The sequence below is a fragment of the Apium graveolens genome, chromosome 4, assembly GCF_009905375.1.
Source record: "Apium graveolens cultivar Ventura chromosome 4, ASM990537v1, whole genome shotgun sequence".
Taxonomy (NCBI): domain Eukaryota; kingdom Viridiplantae; phylum Streptophyta; class Magnoliopsida; order Apiales; family Apiaceae; genus Apium; species Apium graveolens.
Genome location: NC_133650.1, coordinates 286,273,246 through 286,296,724, shown reverse-complemented (window position 1 = coordinate 286,296,724; position 23,479 = coordinate 286,273,246). Strand labels below are relative to the sequence as shown.

Below are 23,479 nucleotides of genomic sequence, written 5' to 3'. Positions count from 1 at the left end.
AATTTATTAAATCAAATTATTTTAGTTCTGAGTTATTGATAAGTCTCAAAATATTCTTGTCGAGAACTCTGTGAGTTAACACTATTAGAGAACTCTACATGGACTTATCGATAAGTCATAATAGAGCTTATCGAGAAGTCATTCGAGAAGTCTGTAAATAGACTTATCGAGGACTCACTCGAGAACTCTAAAATGACTTGTCGATATGTCATTTTGACTTATCGAGAACTCAGTTCTCTATACTTTTGAGTGTTGTTTTTCTGCCTTGTGTTAATTTTACACATTAAAGATGTAAATTAACAATTAAGCAGTTTACTTAGAATTTGAAATATTCTAAGTTAATTTTTTTTTTTGAGTTTTTAAAGAACAATAAATATACAGAGATCCTGAAATATTTATAATTCATATTTCAGTTAATTTCCAATTAAATCAAACTAGGTTGATTTATTAGAGATCAATCTGCTACAAAACATTAGCTGAGTTCTTGCCTTAGGATGAAGAATTGAGCATTCCAATTTCACTCACAAGTCTAGTGAAGGTTGCTTCATCCAAAGGTTTAGTAAAAATGTCAGCTAATTATTTTTCTGTTGGAACAAAAATGAGCTCAATGGTACCATTTGCAGCATGTTCCCTGATAAAATGGTACCTAACATCAATGTGCTTTGTTCTAGAATGATTAACTGGATTAGCTACTATAGATATGGCACTAGTATTGTCACACATAATAGGAATTTTGTGTAACACTAGACCATAGTCCATTAGCTGATTTCTAATCCAAAGCACTTGAGCACAACAACTTCCAGCAGCTATATATTCAGCCTCAGCTGTGAAAGTTGACACAGATTGTTGTTTCTTGCTATACCAGGACACAAGTCTTTGACCAAGAAATTGACAGCTTCCACTAGTAGTTTTCCTATCAACCCTGCATCCAGCAAAATCTGCATCTGTGTATCCAACAGCTTCAAAACCAGTTCCCTTAGGATACCATAGTCTCAAGTTTGGAGTTCCCTTTAAGTATCTGAAAATCCTTTTGACAGCCATCAAGTGTGATTCCTTTGGATTGGCTTGAAATCTGGCACATAGACAAGTAGCAAACATGATGTCTGGTCTACTAGCAGTCAAATATAGCAATGATCCAATCATTCCTCTGTAGCTTGAAATATCCACACTCTTGCCTTTCTTGACTTCATCCAACTTGGTTGCAGTAGACATTGGTGTAGATGCAGGTGAGCTATCCACCATACCAAATTTCTTCAATAAGTCATTCACATATTTGGTTTGGCTGATGAAAATACCATCACTTCTTTGACTAACTTGAAGGCCAAGGAAGTAACTCAATTCTCCCATCATGTTCATTTCATACTCACTCTGCGTTAGCCTAGAGAATCTTTGACAAAGCTTTTCATTTGTAGATCCAAAGATGATATCATCCACATAGATTTGAACTAGGATCATATCTTCATCATGCTTCTTGTAGAAGAGAGTCTTATCAATAGTACCTCTGGTAAAACCATGTTTGAGTAGAAATTCTGACAGTGTGTCATACCAGGCTTTAGGTGCCTGTTTCAGTCCATATAGAGCCTTGAGTAATTTGTAAACAAAGTTAGGGAATTCTGGATCTTCAAAGCCAGGTGGCTGTTTCACATAAACTTCTTCTTCTAGTTCACCATTAAGAAAAACACTCTTGACATCCATTTGATACACCTTAAAATTTGAGTGTGCAGCAAATGCCTGAAAAATTCTTATTGCTTTTAGTCTTGCAACAAGAGCAAAAGTCTCATCATAGTCAATTCCCTCTTCTTGTGAGTAGCTTTTAGCAACCAGCCTTACTTTGTTTCTAGTAATAATTCCATTTTCATCCATTTTGTTCTTGTACACCCACTTAGTTCCAATTATGCTTCTGTTCTTTGGTGCAGGAACTAATTTCCAAACTTTGTTTCTCTCAAACTGATCCAGCTCCTCCTGCATGGCACATATCCAGTCAGGATCCAATAGGGCTTCTTCAGTTTTCTTGGGCTCTACTTGAGACAGAAAACATGCATGTAGGCATTCAATAGCAGTTGCACTTCTAGTTCTCACACCAGCTGAGGGATCACCAATAATAGCTTCTACTGTATGACTCCTGTCCCATTTTCTGGTGTGTGTCTGTTGACTAGTGCCTTCATCATTTTCTTCAGTATTACCATGACTGTCATTTCCATTCTCTCATTCTCCCCCTGAGTTAATGCCATTAAATTCAGGTGTTTGAAGAGAGCTTTCATTTCCATGATTTTGTTCAGAGATCTCTTCATTTGTTACTTGTTGTGTCACAACTTCATCTTCCTCATCTGAATCACTATCAATGGTTAGATTTCCAAATGCAAGGGCTTCAACATCATTTACATCAAGGCATTCCAATCCTGGACACTTGTCATCATCAAAAGTCACATCTGTGCTTTTCATAATTTTCTTTTGATCAATCACATAAACTTTATAGGCTGTTCTTTCCAATGAATATCCCTGAAAAATTGCTTCAAAAACTTTAGAGTCAAATTTTCCCATATATTCAGAGTTGTCTTTTCCAAACACATGTAGATGCTTCACTGTAGGCTTCCTGTTAGACATGATTGAGTAGGGTGATTTGCCATGAGCTTTGTTGATGAGATATCTATTTTGAGTGTAGCATGCAGGATTAACAGCCTCTTCCCAAAAACTAGTTGGTAACTGAGCATCTTGTAGCAAAGTTCTAGCAGCTTCAACCAATGTTCTATTTTTCCTCTCAACTACTCCATTCTGTTGAGGTGTTCTAGCTGCTGAAAATTCTTGAACAATGCCTTTGCTTTTGCAGAATTCACTTAATGTTGAGTTTCTGAATTCTGTTCCATTATCACTTCTCAATCTTTTCACACTAACTTTTCCTTCAGCTTGCTTATCAATTTTCTTGATGTGCTCAATTATGATGTTTGGAGTTTCATCTTTAGAGTACATGAACTCAACCCAAGTGTATCTTGAAAAATCATCAACCATAACAAGGGCATATTTGTTCCTTGAAATGGACAAGACATTTACTGGCCCAAACAAGTCCATGTGAATAAGTTGCAGAGGTGCACTTATAGAATTCACAGATTTTGACTTGTGACTTGATCTTTTCATTTTTCCTTTCTGACAAGCTTCACAAACTTCCAGTTGAGCAAATTCCAGATTGGGCATGTCTCTCACAAGTTCCTTCTTGACTAGGGTGTTGATTACTTTGAAATTTAAGTGAGATAGTTTTTTTGCCACAATTTGCTTTGCTCTTCTGATGCCTTGGTGTAGAAACAACACATTCCATCCTTATTTATTGAGTCTAAGTCTGCAACAAACAAGCTTCCCTTTCTTACTCCCTTAAGAGCAATTTCACCAGTCTTTTTGCTAATAAAAGCACAATCTTCTTTGTTGAAAACAACTTGAAAACCTTTGTCTGCAAATTAACTAACACTTAGGAGATTTACTTCTAATCCAGCAACTAGTGCTACATCTTCAATGACAACATTTCCAGAAACAATCTTGCCATATCCCATTGTGAATCCTTTGATGTTGTCTTCAAAGGTTACCAAAGGGCCAACCATCTCCCCAAATTGTGATAGCAGGGCCTTATCACCTGTCATATACCTGGAGCATCCACTATCAATGATCCATATGACCTTCTTTCCTTTGCCCTGCACATAATGAGGATTAAGTGTATTTAGCTACCCAAGTTGTGTTGGGTACTTTCTTCTTGTTAACTAATTTTGCAGAAGTAGAATGAGAATTTTGAGATAAAATGGAATTCATAGACTGTTGAGCATTTTCCCTTTCAGATACAGAATTAATTTTTGATTCCATGAGATCAATTCTCAATTTGTGGCAACTCTTTATCACTTTCATGTTGCAGGGAATGCAGTCAAACTTGTCACAGAATGAATATGGATCATTAGCATTAGCTTCATTGTACTTGCAGACTCCTTCAGGTGGATTGCTAACAACCTTTTTACAAAGAAGAGTTAGGTGATTCATTGATCCACATTTCTCACACCTCTTTCTAGGAGCATCTGCAACATAAGCAAAATTATTGCTTTTGTTTATCCCAATCTTTCCATTTCTATTCTTATTTTTCTTTTTGACCTCTTCAGCTTTAATCTCCTTCACAAGCTCCTTAGTTTCTTGATTGGCTTTTGGTGTTTCAACAGTGATGGAAGACTGAGTTGTCTCATTATTTTTCTTTTGTTTGTCCTCATCAGCTATCTCTTGTTTGATGATCAACTCTTCTTCACTGAAGTTCACCTCACATGCCTTGAACAAAGGTGATTCAACTTTCTTCAACATTATTGGAACATTCTCAGCTTCAGTTGATTTTCCTTTGTCACTGACAGACTTCTTTTTGCTGTTCAAACCCTCATAGTCAAGATCAATGGCAATGTTTGCACAAGGCTTGTTCTTTTCATGATATTGTCCAATCAACTCAGAAGCATTTTTGAAGGATTTCAGCTTCACTTCATTTTTCTCCAGCCTTTCTCTCAACACTGCTTCAATTTCAATTGCACACTTTAATTTATTCTTTAAGTATGCAATTTCTTGTTTAGCAGTATCAAGCTCAATCAGCAACAATTTAACCTCTTGTTTTTCACTCTCAAGTTTTTCATTGATCTTTTTCAATCTGCTAACTTCCTCATTTGCAGCAACCATGCTTGTATGAATGTGGAACATTTCTGTGCTCATCTTTTCAACGGTTTCCTTATATTGACTCACATTTAAATCAATTGTGGTGAGAGTTGGTACCTGTGATTTAGATGATGAAGAGTCTCCTTGCTCCAAGGCCATGAGTGCATAGTTTCCAACTTCTTCATCTTCATCATTATCTGAATCATCCCAGCACTTGCCCTCAGCAATATAAGCTTTCCCTTGTTGCTTCTTTAGAAGAGCATCATACTTTGCTTCCAATTCAAGATAGGCTTTGTCTTTCTTTGCTTTCTTAGATTTCCTACATTCTGTAGCAAAATGGCCCAACTCATCACAGTTAAAGCATCTTATTTTTTATCTATCAACAGATCCAATTTTGTAGCCAGTTTTGCTATCAGGAGTGTACTTCCCTTTTCCTTTCCAGCTGCTGTCTTTGTTGAAGAACTGCCCTTTGCTCTTGAAAAATCTTGGTTTCTTTACTCTAATATTAGAGAATTGTCTAGCCAAGTAAGCCATTGATTTGTCTAGATCATCAAGCTCATCAAGAGTGTAGAACTCATCTTCTTCATCCAATTCTAGTATGACTTGCTCTTCAGTGTCATTGACTCTTTTCTCACTTGTAGAAATTGCTGGAGTTGGGGATCTTTGCTCACCATTAGAAGTCTGGCCATCATTCACAATCAGTGCACTTGAACCATCCATTACATATCCTTGACCAGCCCTTAATGACTTCTTTTGAATCATTTCAAGTTCATAAGTTTTCAGAACCCCATAGAGCACTTCCAGTATGATTCTACTCAGATCCCTTCCTTCTCTGATTGCAGAGATCTTTTGTTCCAAATGGTCAGGGAGAGTGAGCAAGAACTTCAAATTCACTTCTTCAACATCATAAAATTTATCATGAAGCTGCAAGTCATTTATCAGCTTATTAAACCATTCGAACACATCAGTAATACCCTCCTTTGGTTTAGCCATAAAACCCTCATACTGAGAAATCAATATCCTTCTTTGATTTGACCTAACCTACTCAGTTCCTTCACAAAGTATTTCAATCTTTTCCCATATCTGTTTAGCAGTGTCATAGCTGACAATGTTATTATACATTACATTGTCAAGTGACTCAATTAGTATCAGTCGCAAAGCACTATCTAGGGAAACTTTCTCTCTTTCAGGTTCAGTATACTCAGAAGGATCCTTGAGAGCATAATGAGCTGGAATAACCATATCTCCATCTGTGGTTTCCTCAACTCTAACTACAGGAGTGAATGGCGCATTCTTGAGGATACCAATGTAAAGATGATTGGCCATTCTTATAAACAGCAACATTTTCTTTTTCCATAAAGTGTAATTGGCCTTATCAAAGGGAGGAATCTTGATACTACTCATTTTCTGTGTATTCATTTTTCCAAGATCTAATCTGTTTACTTTCAGATTTTGCTCTGATACCACTTGTTAGGTATGAATACAACATAGAGAGGGGTGAATGTGTTTTGGCTTAAATGTTTGATTTTCGATCGACTTAGGCTTTAGCAGTTGGTTGTTGTTAATGATTTAGTAGAATGGATGTTAAACATAAATAGCTGTGCAAATATGTAAAACAAAGATCTTCAAAACTCACTTAATTTTATATTAAAAATCAAGCAGTGTTTTGCTACAAAATCTCTAATTTTTGTGTTAGAACTTAGCTTCTTTCTTGAGAGAGAACACATAATTTTTCTAATCTGATTGTTCTTCTTAACTTAACTAGAGGACCAGTATTAACTTTATAATTCAGTTAACTGCTGGTTTACACAGTGGATAATAAACATGCTATTAGTTTTTCTAAGCTGTCACTTGTCATTTCTATTTATAGAAAAGCAAATCTTCCATTTCTGGCTTTGCATATCTTTAGCATCCCGTGATTACTTTAATCTTCTCTGTCAGTTAATCTTTGTCGTTGATCTTGTACATCTCTCAAGCTGCTTTTTGTAGACTTGTCAATCCAGCTGTGTGAATTGTTTGTTGATTTGCAACCTTGGATATTGAACTGTTCTGCAATTCTGTACTTAGAGAAATTTCTTCACTTCGAGATCTCCAGTTAAGCTGTAGAGAACTCGACATCTCGATAGGCATGTTGGCTTGTCGATATCTCTGAAACTTCATTGTTGCCTAGACTTATCGACAACTCTGAGTTCTCTAGTGAATTTTGGTTTATCGATAACTCAGAGTTCTCTAATGGACTTTGGCTTATCGATAATTCAGAGTTCTCTAATGAATGTATACTTGTTGATATCTCTGATTTCTCGACAGATAATTCCTGAGTTCTCTACACCCGGTGGATGTTGCTTATCCGTCGAGTAGTGATGGTTTATCCGTTGAGTAGACATTCCTCATCCGTCGAGTAGATATTGCTCATCCGTCGGGTAGATGTTACTCATCCGTCGGTACTCTCTGGAGTTTAAATGACTTCTCGATAAGTCATTTTGGAGTTCTCGAATGATTTCTCTATAACACTAATTCTGTGACTTGTAGAGATCTTGACTTAAAATGTTTTACACCAAATAAATTTATTCAACTCCAAGCTTCATCATAACTCTTCCGAGGCATGATCTTCTTGATCTTCTTCCAGATAGAATTCTTAGGCTTGACACTGTTTAGAGAAAAATGCTCCAGTTTGCTCCATTTACATTTTACATACATTAAGTGTTACAAGTATGAATTACAGATTAAGGTTACAATACAACTAATCTTAGGGTTGTCAGTATGACTTAGTCTTGTTATGATACAGGCATGTCTTGCACAACAGGGGGATCTCCATCCTTGGGTCTCGGTGCCCCTGGATTCACCTTGATCAGCAAGCTCTTGAAAGAGTCCATTTCTTTAACTTGTAAGAACCCAAGCAACCAAACTCTCTCATAAATATGAATGTTGCTTATTTAAGCCACGTTTGTGTGTGCTCGTTATTTTAGGTCACATTTGTGTGAACCCCATTTCGTTGATTTACGCCACATTTGTGTGTGCTATTGCTAGTCTCTATTATTTTAGAACCCTGAGTTTTGCTTTAGTTTGCATATCGTCTTTGTGTTCTAAAACCCCACTACATTTATTCTACCATATTGTCAACTAGTCCCGAAAAATTGTTCGAACTAGTCCCAGAGAGCTGTTTATCATTGTTCTGGATAGTTTTTACAAGTTTAAAAAGCAACCTTAGATCGATATTGTTAGTTGGAAATCTTTTTTAGTTGTTGGTACTTTTGAGACAATGACAATAGCAGGAAAGCATACTTCTGGGAGACCCTCTGCTAGTACTCAGGTTCAGGAGCCGGAGAACTCCCAGGCTCAAGACCTGGGAGCCGACCGAGAAAAGCTCCAGGAGCAACCATTAAAACACACCCATGTTCTAGAGAGAGTTGTTAATCCCCGGGATGCTAGGAGCCTTATTGAGCTGAACCAATACAAGTACACTAATGTCCTGGTGGCTGAGGAACATATGGCCAACCTCACAAGTAATGAGCTAGCAGAAGCAATCCGGCTCTACAGGCAGGAGCAAGCCCGGATCCAGGAAGAAGCCGAATTGGAGGAGGAACCGGAGGAGTCCGGGGAATCCCAGCAATCTAAGAGACCTGTCTTTGATCGCATTGGAGTTAGGAGTAAGAAAAACCAAAAGGATGAGGGCAATAAAAAAGAAACAAAAGCAGCCAAGCAGAAAAGGTTGGAAGAGATGAGGGAACAAATCAGAAAAGAAGAAGAGGAAAAGCTTGGACTAAAGATCCAAAGAAGGATGCAGTTAGAAGAAGAGAAACTACTGGACAAGTCCAAGACTAAGAGAACCAGGAGAGATCCTACTCCGGAGTTCATTTCTAATGATGATGAGGAAAAGCAAAGAGATCTTAAGAATATGATCTATGAACTACAAAGGAAAATGGACAAAGACTTTGGAATGGAAATTGGAGAAATCCTGACCCCTTTCAGCCACTCCTTAAAGGCTATTCCCCGGAAGCGGGACCTAAAGCACTATATTTTTTATTCTTTTGATGGTCTGGGAGACCCAGAAGAACACTTGAATTACTTTGAGCAGATTGCACAGATATACTACTACAATGATTTGACAAAGTCCAGGTTCTTCGCATCAAATCTAAAGGGAGGGGCCCAGAGATGATTTAGCAGAATCCCCTCCCGAAGCATCCATAGTTGGAAGAAGTTCCGCGCAGCCTTTCTTAGAAGGTTTCGAGAAAACAAGACACATGAGATGCATATGTGTCACCTGAAAATCGTCCGGCAGCATGACAATGAGTCCCTCTCATCTTATATGCGGCGGTCCCAGGAAGCAATCAATAAGATCTCGAATTTGGACGAGCGCGAGGCTCTGAGCATCTTCAGGAGAAACTTAGACCCGGAGCACAATGAAAGATACATAGTAGAACTGATCAACAAGGAGCCCCAGATTCTGGCGGAAGCCTACTCCATGGTTTCCAGATTCATAAAGGAAACTGATATACTGCAAGCTATGATGATGACCCAGAGTGGGGGATCTCGGAGAAATAATTCTGATGACCGACCGAAAGGAGGTTACCATCAGGACAAAAATTTCAAGCAAAGACAGCAGAACCAAGATAGACAAACTACTCCAATCTTCTAGAGGCTCGGTCCTAAGTCGAAATTCAAAATAGATCTAGGACCGACCAAGCAGTCCTGCGAGCCAAAGAAAGAACCCGACTGGACTCCTTTCAACATGTCCCGTGAGAAAATATTGAATGAGATAGAAGACAAGCCATTTTATTACCCCACCCCCGAAACCAATGCAGACTCCTCCGGAGAGCAGGCCTTACAATAGGCAATACGACTATCATGAGACACATGGCCACAAGACTGATAACTGCTTATCACTTAAGTACTTCATCGAGGAGCAAGTAAAGAAAGGAAACCTGAACAAGTACTTGGTTCGGGACATCAACCACAGAGGAGAGGGGCAGAAGAAAGGAAAAAACCATAGTTATTGTGGTCCTAGGAGAGACCCACTACGAAGCCCGAACTTTGGAGAAGAAGTACTCTCAATCCAATCACTGCCAGATATGGTGATATCCTTCAGCAGTAAGGATTATGAAGGAGTCAACCCCAACCACAATGCAGCCTTAGTTGTCACTTTGGATATTTTTGACAATGAAGTAAGGAGAATGCTAATAGACAACGGCTCCTCGGTAAATATCTTTTTCAAACATACTGTGGATCAAATGCAATTAGGGAGCGTCTGCTCGAATGATTGCCGGGAAGACCCGCTCTATGGGTTCGGGCACAACCTAGTCCCAATCCAAGGGACCCTTTACCTACCTGTCATTTTTGGAACCGCTCCCAACCAAATAACTCATGTCATCAAGTTCTATGTCATCAACACTCCTTCGTCCTACAACAGAATAATTGGCAGGTCAGCTTTAACTATGATGCAAGAGATAACTTCAATCTCTCATCTCAAGATCAAGTTCCCAACACCGATCGGAGTTGGAGAAATAAAAGGGGATTATGGAGTTGTTGAAACATGCTACAGTCAGGGCTTAGTCATGGAAGAAAACCACCAGGATAAAAAAAAGGCCATAGTCCTTCACAAACAACAAAGCATCAAGAAGCACCGCTCCCGACCAAGGGAAGAAACAACAAAAGAAGTGCAATTCATTGAATCAAGTCCGGATCCAGAAGCAACCAAACCAGATTCGGAAGAACTGATAAGCAACCAAGTCATGGTAGTCGCCAAGGCAAATCTGGTCCTAGACCAAACCAGTCCTACAATGAAAGCAATCAAAGACAAATAATCAGCACACATTAACACCTACTTGAAGAAGAACTCCGAATGCCGAATTCATCAAATGGTCTCAGCCGAAGACCAAGCGAAAATTGAGGCCGCAGTTGAAACAGAGGAAATTCAGATTGATGAAAGAAATCCTACAAAAAGGTGAAGGTTGGGTCATAACTCGAAGAGTCCTTTAGAGAAGAACTGGTGTCCTTGCCCCGATAGTACAAAGATGTGTTTTCCTGGAGTCCCAGAGACATGCCCGGACTGCATGAATCCATTGCAATGCACAGTTTGGACATCAACCCCACCAGAAAGTTGGTCAAGCAAAAAAGAAGGAACTTTGTCCCGGAAAGGCAAAGAGCAATAGATGAAGAAGTAGAGAAGTTACTCAGGGCAGAAATCATCAAATAAATCAAATACTCGGAGTGGTTAGCCAATGTTGTGGTAAATGGAGAATGTGTGTAGACTACACAGACTTGAATGATGCATGGATGAAGGACCCATACCCGTTGCCAAATATTAATCAACTGATAGATGCCACATCCTGACACATCATGCTGAGTTTCATGGACGCCTTCTCTGGGTACAACCAGATCAAGATGAACCCGAAAGACATACTTAAGACAACATTCATAACCCACAGAGCAGTCTACGCTTATGTGATGTTGCCATTCGGACTGACAAACACAGGATCCACTTACCAAAGAGCCATGAACAAGATATTCAAGTCCCAGATCGGGAGGAACTTGGAGTCTTATGTCGATGACATGATTGCTAAATCAACAACCATCCCAGGACACATAAAAGATCTGAGAGAATGTTTTGACAACCAAAGAAAGCATGAACTCAAACTGATTCCGGAGAAATATATCTTCAGAGTTGGAGAAGGCAAGTTCTTGGGATTCATGATCAGCAACCGAAGAATTGAAGCTAATTCGGAGAAAATAAAAGCAATCCAGGAGATGAGGGCTCCCAGGATTCAGAGAGATGTGCAGAAGCTAGCAGGATCACTAGTAACACTTAAAAGATTTGTTTCAAAACTAGCAAAAAGGTGCTTACAATTCTTTGATCTACTCAAAGGATCTAACAACAAGAGAGAAGTAAACTGGAGTCCGGAGTGCCAGAAAGCATTTGAAGAGATCAAGTCCTACCTCTCCAAGCCACCAATCATAACTAAGGCCCAACCAGGAGAACCTTTATACCTCTACTTGTCAGCAGGAGCAGTAGAAGTTGGGGCAGCCCTAGTCCGGGAAAAAAATAGGAAACAACAACCAGTTTACTATATAAGCCAAGTACTCAAAGATGCGGAAACCAGGTATCCAAGTTTGGTGAAGTTTGCCTTTGCCTTGATCACAACCTCAAGAAAACTAAGACACTACTTCCAAGGAAGAGAAATCCGAGTAGTAACAAACAAACCATTGAGAAAGATAATTCACAAACCAGATGTCTCAGGAAGGCTTGTCAATTGGGCTATGGAGTTAATTCAGTTCAATCTCAGCTTCATTCCTAGGACGACCATCAAAGCTCAAGCACTGGCAGATTTCATAATTGAATGCAACTTTCCCGGAAGAAGAATCAGAACCAATGAACATATGTCCGAACACAGATCAAGCTGCAAATCCAGGAGCCTGGACCTTGAAAGTAGATGGTTCATCAACAAGCGAAAGGTCGGGAGCTGGACTCATCCTAACAAGTCCCGAGGGATTCATGATATCGACAGCTATATCATTCGGCTTCCCAGCAGCAAACAACCAGGCGGAGTATGAGGTATTGATTGTAAGATTGAAACTCTCCAGGACTTGAACATCTACAGCGACTCCCAGAGAGTGGTCAAGCAAACAAATGGAGAATTCATAGCAAAAGACCCTATTCTGGCAAAATATCAGGCACTTGTTCAAAGCTACCTAGCATCAATCCCAAGGCATCAAGTCCTGCAGATATGTCGAGAAGAAAATGAAGAAGCAGATACTCCGTCCAAGCTAGTCCGAAACTCATCGGACCTGGACTGCTCAGTTTACTTTGAAGAATTACAAAAACCATCTATTGAAGTAGAAGAAGTACTGGAAATCGATAACAACCAGAACTGGATGACTCCTTTCATCAACTACTTAATTAGGAGAACTCCCAGAGGACAAAGGAAAGGCTCAGAGACTAAAAGCCAAAGCAACCAAGTTCTTCCTTGAAGAGGGACTACTATACCGCAAGACCATTCATCTCCTATTCTAAAGTGTGTCGGGCCATAAGAAGCTAATTACTGTCTAATGGAAGTCCATGAAGGGATCTGTGGAGATCATATGTCTGCAAAGGCCCTAGCTCACAAGATCATAAGACACGACTACTACTGGCCAATCATTCACCAGGATGCAGTAGAGTTCGTGAAAAAATGCAAGGAATGCCAACTCTTCAGCAATGTGTCCTGGATGAGCCCAGTTCTACCTTCCTTAGTCCTATCTCCAATCCCCTTTGTTGTCTGGGGTATTGATATCTTGGGACCCTTTCTCGGGGCTAAGGGAGATCTTAGGTACTTTTTAGTTTCAATTGATTACATGACCAAATGGGTTGAAGCGAAAGTAATGGGACCATAAACCAACAGGACTGCATAAAGTTTATGGAAAATATTTTGATGAGGTACGGGATCCCAAGAGTCCTAGTATCGGATAATGGACCACGGTTCATCGAATCAGAATTTGAGTCATATCTTCAAGAGTGTGGGATCAAGCACAAAAAGTCATCAGTAGCGTACCCCCCAAGGAAATGATCAAGTGGAAGTCACAAACAGAATCCTACTCCGAGGCATTGAGAAAAGACTCAAAGAAAGCAAGAGCAAATGGCCAGAAGAACTGCCAAGTGTATTGTGGTCCTAGAGGACAAGCCCCCGGACAAGCACGGGAGAAACCCCCTTCAAACTAACTTATGGTACAGAAGCAATGCTACCAATAGAGGTGGGATCTCCTTCTCATAGAGCAATTAACTTTGATGAAGTAGCTAACAGAGAAGGACTCAGAACAAATATAGAGCTAATTGATGAAGTCCGGGATCAAGCAATAGCAAAGATGGAGAGATATAAGGAGAAAAAAAAGAACATTTCAGTAAGAAGTCCAGAGTCAAGAACTTCAAAGTTGGAGACTTGGTTCTTCAAGACACAAAAACATCGGATCCTACAAACACTGGAAAGCTAATGCCCAAATGGAAAGGACCATATAAGGTCAAAGAAGTCATGAGGCTAGGAACCTACAAACTGATGAACATGGATGACTCAGAAGTCCCCAACACCTGGCATGGACTCAGACTAAGGAAGTTCTACCAATAGAAAAAACCAAGCAAAGCAACCAAAATCTTGTAGCCTATGGCAAGCAACCAGTTTGGTTTTTTATAACTTGTATGAATGAAATTTTAGCTTAATAAAAAATATTTCTCTATATTACATTTTCTTATGGATTATTCAAAAAACATCGACTAGTCCGGACCAATGATGAACCTGGACTAGAGCAAACATATTTATATAGAATTATTTTTCTCAGACAAAAGCATCCACTAGTCCGGACCAATGATAGACTAGGACTACAACAAATATAATTACTTAGAATTATTTTTTTAAGGCAAAATCATCCATTAGTCCGGACCAATGATGGACCATGATTACAGCAAACATACTTACTTAGAATTATTTTTCCAAGGCAAAAACATCCACTAGTCCGGACCAATGATGGACCAGGACTACAACAAACATACTTATTTTGAATTATTTTTCTAAGGCAAAAGCATCCACTAGTCCGGACCAATTATGAACCTGGACTAGAGCAATCTTATTTTACTTGGAATTATTTTTCTAAGGCAAAAGAATCCACTAATTCGGACCAATTATGGACTAGGACTACAGCAAACATACTTATTTAGAATTATTTTTTAAAGGAAAAAGTATCCACTAGTCCGACCAATTATGAACCTGGACTAGAGCAATCTTATTTTACTTGGAATTATTTTTCTAGGACAAAAGAATCCACTAGTCCAAACTAGTACAACCAAACTTAAAAAAAATGTCGAAGGCAAAAATAAAATATCAAGCAAAAATAGCATGACAAAAGCAATTATATCAAAATAAAACAATAACCTGAACAAAAGTTCCTACCAAGAGTACCACAAGGATATTAAGTTCACAGAGAAAAAAACAAGTCATTACAAATACATCCAGAATTATAAAAGCTAAATTAAGCATCCGGAGCAGTTGGAGGGAGAAAACTAGGGCAAGGTTCGTCGAAGGGCTCCGGTTCCCGAGTCCGGCTTCAATATTTTGCTTTGCCTTGATGAACTCTTCGCAAAAGTTATCAAAGTAAGCATCGGGATTCGTCTTTATATGCCTCTCGGCAACAATCCAACAACGCCCAATCTCCGGAGCTCCAGCATTCGCAAGTGCCTTGTCATACTCATTAGACTTTTTGAAAGCTTCAATAACCTCAAACTCCGGCTTCACAGTCGAAATCTGCCTCCAAAGCTCAGCCAATTCGGACTTAAGGTCAGCAACTTCCTTTTCAGCATTTCGGCCCGAACTGTCATATCATTAAGATGGTTGTTCAGTCTGGACAAAGATGAGTCCTTCAAAGAAATATGGTCCTTCAAGTCTGTAAGTTCTCCATTCTTCTGAGCAATAGTGTCTCGGGCATGCTTGAGTTCATTATATGCAATAGCTGCAATTCCGGCCATATAACCACCAAGATACAGAAAAAGGAAAGATGCAACTCAGAAAAATTCTAAGGCAAAAACAGAGAAAAGGAAGAAGTACGAAATTATAATATACCTGGCCCCACAGCCAGATACACTCCTTCATAGTGATATCGAATCCGGCGTCATTCATATTCTTCCACTCATCCTGAGATGGGACTCCGGCCATGAAACGTGCAACTCTTTCATCCAACCCCGGACCACCCCTAGCCGGACTCCCATCTTCCAAACCCTTCCCCTTATCCTTCTCGGAATCAGCACCAGAAATAACTTCAGCCTTCTCTATCCTGGGAGGCTTCGCCCCAACACTCCGGAGCCTCTTCCTCCTCCGAACAACGTCAACTTCGGGCACATATCCTAAAGGTTAAATCTCTTCAAGATTCTCGAACTCATCACCAGCTTCAACTTCAGCATCCTTCCTCGGACCCCTATCCTGCTCCCCAGACTCGGGTCTCGACACTCCATTACTCTGAGAACCTTCCTCCGGGGCAGGATTGGATCCAGACCCAGCAACAAATGCCTTCTTCTTTAACTTGAAGGCAGTTCCCAACCCCTTCAAAGCATTACTGTAAGCCGAAGAAGACATGTTCAAGTTATAGTAAGGCAAACCTGTCAAAACACAAAAAAACACAAAAATTAGCCCAACTACTTTGAAAAAACAAATAAAAACCAAGTAACCAAAACAACAAAGTCTGGGTACTAGTTAATCCGGACTACAAAGAAACACTTACATCCTAGCCTGTTTATAGTCTTATGAATCATAAACGTATCCCGGGTCAGCTGAAACCCGAGATACTCACAAGATGAAAAAGTGAGCCGAATAGTATCACCCCAGAGAACAGAGCGAGGAAACCTAGTCCAGACTCCATCAACTGCTATATGGGGAAGATATTGCAAGTCCAGACCCCTCAACAAGATAAATACGTAAGAGATGACTGTTGGATAACAGGTCTATAGGAAGAACCATATTCGCACTCAACAGCCCAGAATCGCAACTCGTACAATGGAGCATGTTTGGACTTAACTAAACTAAAAATATGGTGTCAGAGCCTAAATGTTAGATGGACCTTAAACTGATTGCAACAAGCAATAAACCAGCTCATCCACTTAATCCCGTTAGGGGTTATCTGCATTGGAGAGAACTTATATTCACATTTACACAGGTGCTTAAGAAAGAAGTACCAATATGGATTCCACCCTGACCTAAGATGCTCCAGCCAGACCGAAACAAATCCATCAGCTGGTCTATGATTGATCCTCTCTCCGGGTTGGGGCCATCTACACTCAATTCGGGGATCTAGCTGAAAGGCAGCCCAGATAGATGGATCTTGAGCTGCATGTTCCAAAGCAGCATACTCGTCTTTCAGCTGATACAGCTCCTTAGCAACTATGCTACCAGCAAATTTTCTATCAAACTTAGCTTCGTCATAAGGCCCCGGACCAGCATTCGGCTGCCTAGCATATCTAGACCTAATACTTTTATAATACCAACTATTCTCAATCTCCTCACTCTTGGTGATAAAGTAGTTCGAGATATCCACCTAGAGCCCCTTCGGAGTACAGGGAACCATTCTAGGGGATATCTTACCAATCGTCAACTTGGTAATGGCGTTGGAGTCCGAAGTACTATCTTTCTTACCCATCTCGGTCCGGTCAGATTCAGAAGAAGAATCAGAGTCAGAAGGCTCCGGATAGCAGGAAATGTAAAGTCTGGCACGAGCTTTAGTCCGGACCATATAACTAAAACAAATGAGATTGGTTAGTCTAAATCCTCATAAATTCTTTATTTTGTATCCTAGAATGGTCCGGACTACCCTATGTCCAATTTTATTAATATTAGAAGCAACCAGTTCGGGGATGCAGACACCTAGGAACAAACTACTCCCAACCCCCAATAAACACAAGTAAGCTAAACCTACATCAAAAGAGTTCGGACTACGATTACCATATGAACTCAGAAAATGAAACCAACAACCAAAACTAGTCCGGCCTCAACTAGAAAAACACAACAACAAAGAAAAGCCAAACACAAAAATATAAGACCGGACTAAGTACTACAGTCCGGACTCCGCTACAGAACTTAAATCCCAAAAATAACCTAGAGTCGAAATCAAACCACCAAAATCACAACAAAAACAATACACACATATACATATACATACAAACATCAAGAAGAACACAAACAACTACAAGAAAGACCAAGAAACTACATCCACAAAAACAAGAATGGAACAGAGAATAAAATATCAAGAGAAGCAATATAAGACAAATGGAAAGGGGGGAAACAAACTTACAGAGAAAGGAGGATAAGCGGCGGAGAAAACTCGGAGAAAAGCAAACACAGTGGCAGCAACAATGGCGGCAAGAACAACAAAAAACAAGAAGAAGAAGGTGGAGCGGAGAGAAAGAGTAAAAAACAAAAACAGCACATGAGGAGGCCTTTTATAGGCAAGGTGAATTTCTAAGGGCAGGGACACGTGGACGCATCATGGCCGTTAATCAACATCCACACCATACACGGTAATTAACATCCATCATTATTACAGCACGCCTTTTAAAAAACAATAACTGTATAAAATTAAATCATTGGGGGGAAAATCTCAAAACCGTTTCAACTTCCAGTCCGGACTCCATATCTCATAACTGTTAGTCCCTTAACAATATAGCAAGAATTACAGAAGGAGGGTTGAACGGAATTCTTGAACCTTTTTCTCGAAGTAAAAATGTTCAACTCGAATATAGATATAATGTTTTGATTAGCACAATGCGGAATAGAAACTTAATTGAATCAAAACATAAGTAATTAAAAACAAGAGTCTTTAAAAACTTTCTGGTGGATTTAAACAATTCCACCAGAGATATATATAATATATCGAGAGGACTTTGTGTGCAAGAATGCTCACAGCTGCTTACAAAAGGAACTACTGAGAATACAGGAAATGCTAATGATTCTTCTTACAAAGATTTCTCTGTTTTTGTGTTTCTCAGCTATCTCAGTTATTTTTCTATTTGCTACACTCTTGGTTTATATAATACCAAGATTACAAAGTCAAAAAGACTGAACAAATATAAAAACTATCAGTCTTAAGCTTTGCTGCTTTTCGTCCTCTATTACCCAGTTAATGGGCTTCCACAGTGTGTTTGTATACATCTCGACGGCTGTGTGTCAGCTTTCACTGTTCAACTGCTGTTTAAATTCTTCATATGATCATCCGTCGACTTTCAGAACATCTGTTGATGGTTTAATTGATCATCCGTCGACTGCTATATTAAACATCCGTTGATAGTCATTTGATCATCCGTCGATGGCTTTGTTAATCATCCGTTGGTAGCTATTTTGGCACTTGACTCTATTTCACTTATGCAGAATTACAAGACATCATTTATGTACAATTAATCAACCTATTCTGCATATCTAGTTAAAGTCAACATGACTTAAATGCTACTACAGATTCTATACAAAGGTGCATACATAACTGTGCTACAAATTTATTATTACATAAGCTACTCACTCGATGGATAATAAGTTAATCATCCGTCGGGACTATAATGAGTTATCCGTCGGGACTATAATTCTTATCCGTCGAGTTCTACATAATTTCACTAAGTAAATTCTACTTAGATGTTTTGTTTATGTAATCATCAAGTACACAACATATGCACAACAATAACAATCCGGACTGTGGGACAAGAAAAGATCAAATTCTGCTAAAGACAGCAAACCTTAGTCCTGATTGGCTGAAGTCAACACAATCCGGATTGGGGGGCATGCAAAACTTAAATTCTTCTAAAGACATCAAACCTTAGTCCTGATTGGCTGAACTCACCACAATCTGGGTTGGGGGCAAGCAAAACTCAAATTCTTCTAAAGACATCAAACCTTAGTCCTCATTGGCTGAACTCAACACAATTCGGAATTGGGGCAAGCAAAGCTCAAATTCTTCTAAAGACATCAAATCTTAGTCCTGATTGGCTGAACTCAACACAATCCGGCCTGTGGGACAAGAAAATATCAAATTCTTCTAAAGATATCAAATCTTAATCCTGATTGGCTGAACTCACCACAATCCGGGCTGGGGGTCAAGCAAAGCTCAAATTCTTCTAAAGACATCAAACCTTAGTCCTGATTGGCTGAACTCACCACAATCCGGGCTGGGGGCAAGCAAAGCTCAAATTCTTCTAAAGACATCAAACCTTAGTCCTGATTGGCTGAACTGAGCACAATCCATACTAGGGGAAAACAAAGCTCAAATTCTTCTAAAGACATCAAACCTTAGTCCTGATTGGCTGAACTCGACACAATACGGACTGGGGGGCAAGCAAAGCTCAAATTCTTCTAAAGACATCAAACCTTAGTCCTGATTGGCTGAACTCAACACAATCATAACTGGGGGCAAGAAAAGATCAAATTCTCTCCGCAATCAACAACTTACAAACAATATCAACCTTACTCTCCCATTCAGAAAATCTGCATAAGGGAGTGGGGGCACATGATAGTACATACAGCTCCTATAAGGACTATGTCCGGACTCCCAACTCCATCCAGTCCCGCGCCCAACTAATCCAGACTAATCTAGTCCTAATAGCCCAACCTTGGGAAGTCCCAGCACGTGAGGCACATGCCCAAACGCGTGATAGAGACAACTGTCATTCATCAATAATGAGCATAATCAAGGCACGTGTCAGGAGATCCTCAAAACATTCCTCAACCACTCCCATCCTGACACGTGTGGGGCATGCACCCCATCCAGGTGTCCTCCGCTCCTAAAACCAACAGACTATAATTCAAAGGTACCAATCCCAAAACCCTATCATTGGGCTATAAATAGCCCAAGAAGGTAAGAATTTGGGGTTAATCACTCTCTTACACTCATATACTTACACAACCACCTTGCATTCTTGTCTATCTTCATATTCCCCAAAAGCGAGTTCTTACTCTCACATCGGAGGCGCCGTGGGACCCAAACCCCCTTCTAGTGTTGTTTTGTAGGAACTCCACGACAGCTACACCACCACCGCGGCGAAGGATTCGGACACGGCGTCGAAGGAGCAGCCCCGCACCGAGTTATCACCCGTATTCAATTAATTTTGTCACGTTGTACGCGTTCGTCTACCTCTCTTTCTCCTTTCCGACCCAAATATTTTCAGCCCTTCGAAATCAGGTGTGCGTATATTAGATATGTACTAGATACAAAGCAGCAAGCAGGAGATGTGGCGGAATCAACGGGTATAAACAAGAACAAGCAATTAAGTGGGTCTAAGTTCAAGTAATCTTTGGATCATCACTTAACTGTCATATCCCATGGCTTAGTACTGGCCTTTCATTTAATCTTTATTTAAAAGCAACTCGTTTCTTTATTTTGATATCTATAAATTATTTCTTTGTTAGATTATTATTCCAGACAGGAATATACATATTCTCATTTCTTTATGTTTAATCTTCATTCCACTGTGCCCGTATATGAGTAATTTTTAACATAACTGATATCTACCCGGAGTTTAAAGAAAAGAATAGAAAATAAGTTATCTTCTTAGACGATTGGTTAACCTGCATTTGGTCACCGGGAACGGAATTAGTGTAAAATTTGTATATTGTTGTCGTTGTCTGCTTTTCAGAACTGAGAGGTAATTAGATTACGAGAGTTGTTTTTCCTTGAAAGCACTAAACTAAGTGTTCGTTTGATTCATAGTTAATAAGTCCGTTTAACAAGAATCGGAACTTTAATTTCATGTATTAATATTTTATATTGGATTTAGTAATTTTGCCGTATGAAATGAGAATCTCATTAGTGAGGTTAAAAACGTGAGGGTAAAAAAAGTCGTTAATAATAGTACATAATTTTATATAAAAAAAATCCTCGTGTCATTCATCATATAAGAGAAGAATGATATTTGTGAAAACTGAAATACAGTAATAGGATCACAGGAACATTAGTAGTTTCGAAAGCTGTCAGATTCAGTTTCACGGTTGTTTGAAATTAAATCCGTGTGCATGTCACCTAACATTCTTATTAACTAGAATAACTTCCCACGTTCTCAAGATTCCACGAGTACCTCCCCGGGTACTTTCGTTCTACTTTGTCTATCACTCTTAATCTGCTTGATCAGTTTAACCTCTAGTTAATCATGATTAGCTCTCTTCCAATAATTAAGATTACGACACTTTGATGATATCGTTATCGAGTTTAATTTACTTTAATCATCTTTTTCTAGGTTTTAAAGGGTGGTGTTAATTTAATCCCAGTTCATGTACTTGGTCCAACTATGAGCTGTGCAGTGGACTCCTGGAGTTCTACAAGCACATTATTACTAGTTTAATTAACAAAAAATAATTATTGGAATAAAATAATTTAAGTCAATTCTTGCTTCATTCTTTGACAATTCCAGTATTTCACACTATAAATACATCTTCAGTTCCGTTTAAAGTCAAATCATATTAAGCTTCTCTACATAGTACTTAACAGTAGTACCATCACTTAATCTCCGTGTCTTCTCTTTTGAGTTACAAATGGAGTCTATGGGAGTCCTTCAACATGAAGATTGCGATTTTTTGAGCAAAATGTTTGCTAACGATGAAGAGGCGGATTTCACGTTCCAGTTCTGGAAAGGTTTTGGAAATTCTACTAATGAAGCCAATGTTGATGCTAATTTTACTGGCTTTGACGAGAATTTATTTTTTTCTTCTGAAAATTTTGACACTAGTTTCTACAATTCTCAAGACAATGCTAGTTTTAGTACTTGTAATAACTATAGTGCCTGTTTATCCAATGTAAACCATGAAAACCCCCAGGTTTATGGTTCTAATATCATCCCTGCGATGAATGACATTTCTAAGTCCATGGACATTTTTTTAGTGGACGAAGAAAATAATGCATTAGCTAATTTTTTACCCAACGACCAGTACATGCAAGATGTTGTGACTTCGGGTGTGGGGATGGGAGTTACAGCTGTTACTGAGGTAGGCACGGCGACAAAGGTTGAAGTGCTACAACAGCCTGAAACTGTGGCAATTGTTGAGAATAATCCAAAGAAAAGATGTCGCATACCAAGAGATGTAAGCACCTGACGATTTTTTTTTCTCTATTATACTTTTAAGAATTCAGTAGGTGTGAAGCTATGTGCTAATGATGCCTAATTAACTAATTCTGGATGCAGACACCGAAATACAAGAAGAATGAGCAGGCAAAGAGGACTAAAAAGGTCACTCAAAGTGTCAACATTGATGCAGAGAACAATTTTAATGTTCCAAATGGACAGAGTTCAAGTACTTACAGCTCAGGAGATGATTCTAATGCATCCCAAGAGCTGAATAATGGAGCAACTTCGGATTTCACAGAAGCTGTAGCGGTCAATTTGAGTGGAAAACCGAGAGCTGGTAGAGGAGCTGCAACTGATCCCCAGAGCCTCTATGCAAGGGTAAGTAACTCATACAACTGACAAAAGTGTGTTGGTAGTCTTAATGTAACCGATGGCTAGGGTATGGTATGTTATAAAAAGCATACGATTGCCCGGGATCGGAGGCCTAAAGTATTTATGACTAATGTTATGTATTCTTTATGTTATTGCAGAAAAGAAGGGAGAAAATAAATGATAGATTGAGAATCCTGCAAAACCTTGTCCCTAATGGAACAAAGGTTGACATTAGCACAATGCTAGAAGAGGCAGTCCATTATGTGAAGTTTTTACAGCTTCAAATCAAGGTAATTAATTTTAGTAAAAGTGATTAATTCATGAATAATTTACTGCATTTTCTTGTTAAGTCATATGTTAAAGGTGCAAAAATCTATGATAAACTCATGTTTACTTGTGTGTTTTTGCAGTTACTGAGCTCTGATGAGATGTGGATGTATGCACCTATTGCTTACAATGGGATGGACATGGGTCTTTACCACAACATTTCTCCTGTTCTATGATGTTGTAGATCTCTCAAATCTGAGCTATTATTTGTAACAATTAAGAAAAGATAGAAAATGTTTTCAAAAAAAAAAAAGAGATAGAAAATAATATACTCCATAGATGTCAAATTTCATTATTGTATTATGAAGAGTAATTTAACAAGTACATTTCCCTTGGACAATGTACAAAATTTTTTATATCTTGTTTTGTCTAAACTTCTTCGTGATACAATGAATAAGGTGACCAGCTATGCATATCCAATAATGGTTTCAAAAAATATTTTAAAATTTATATTTGATATTTTTTCTTAATGAAACTCACATGTATTTATAAGGAATTAACTAATAATATACCGAGGACTAAATATTTTGCAACAATATTTTCTGTGGTGGTAGAGATATCAAATTTGTAATAAAAAAATCA

The 23,479-nt window shown here is 39.0% G+C and overlaps 2 protein-coding genes across 2 annotated transcripts; both read left to right on the top strand.

Annotated features, from left to right (window-relative positions):
• Positions 1 to 9,455: 9,455 nt before the first annotated feature.
• Positions 9,456 to 10,460, top strand: LOC141719792 (uncharacterized). The gene has a single exon (XM_074522170.1). It carries the CDS (start codon positions 9,456 to 9,458, stop codon positions 10,458 to 10,460), a length of 1,005 nt encoding a protein of 334 aa, XP_074378271.1.
• An 11,208-nt stretch (positions 10,461 to 21,668) lies between these two features.
• On the top strand, positions 21,669 to 23,073 carry LOC141719791 (uncharacterized). Its single transcript, XM_074522169.1, has 4 exons — positions 21,669 to 22,214; positions 22,316 to 22,576; positions 22,729 to 22,860; positions 22,981 to 23,073. The coding sequence occupies exons 1-4, from the start codon at positions 21,669 to 21,671 to the stop codon at positions 23,071 to 23,073; spliced, it is 1,032 nt and encodes a 343-aa protein (XP_074378270.1).
• The last annotated feature ends 406 nt before the right edge of the window (positions 23,074 to 23,479 follow it).

Excerpts from the sequence above, each read along its gene's own strand:
- LOC141719791 (XM_074522169.1), top strand. The coding sequence starts at position 21,669 with ATGGAGTCTATGGGAGTCCTTCAACATGAAGATTGCGATTTTTTGAGC. Across the intron at positions 22,215-22,315 it reads GATGTCGCATACCAAGAGAT|ACACCGAAATACAAGAAGAA; the intron begins GTAAGCACCTGA and ends TTCTGGATGCAG. Across the intron at positions 22,577-22,728 it reads CCCAGAGCCTCTATGCAAGG|AAAAGAAGGGAGAAAATAAA; the intron begins GTAAGTAACTCA and ends ATGTTATTGCAG.
- LOC141719792 (XM_074522170.1), top strand. The coding sequence starts at position 9,456 with ATGCAGACTCCTCCGGAGAGCAGGCCTTACAATAGGCAATACGACTAT.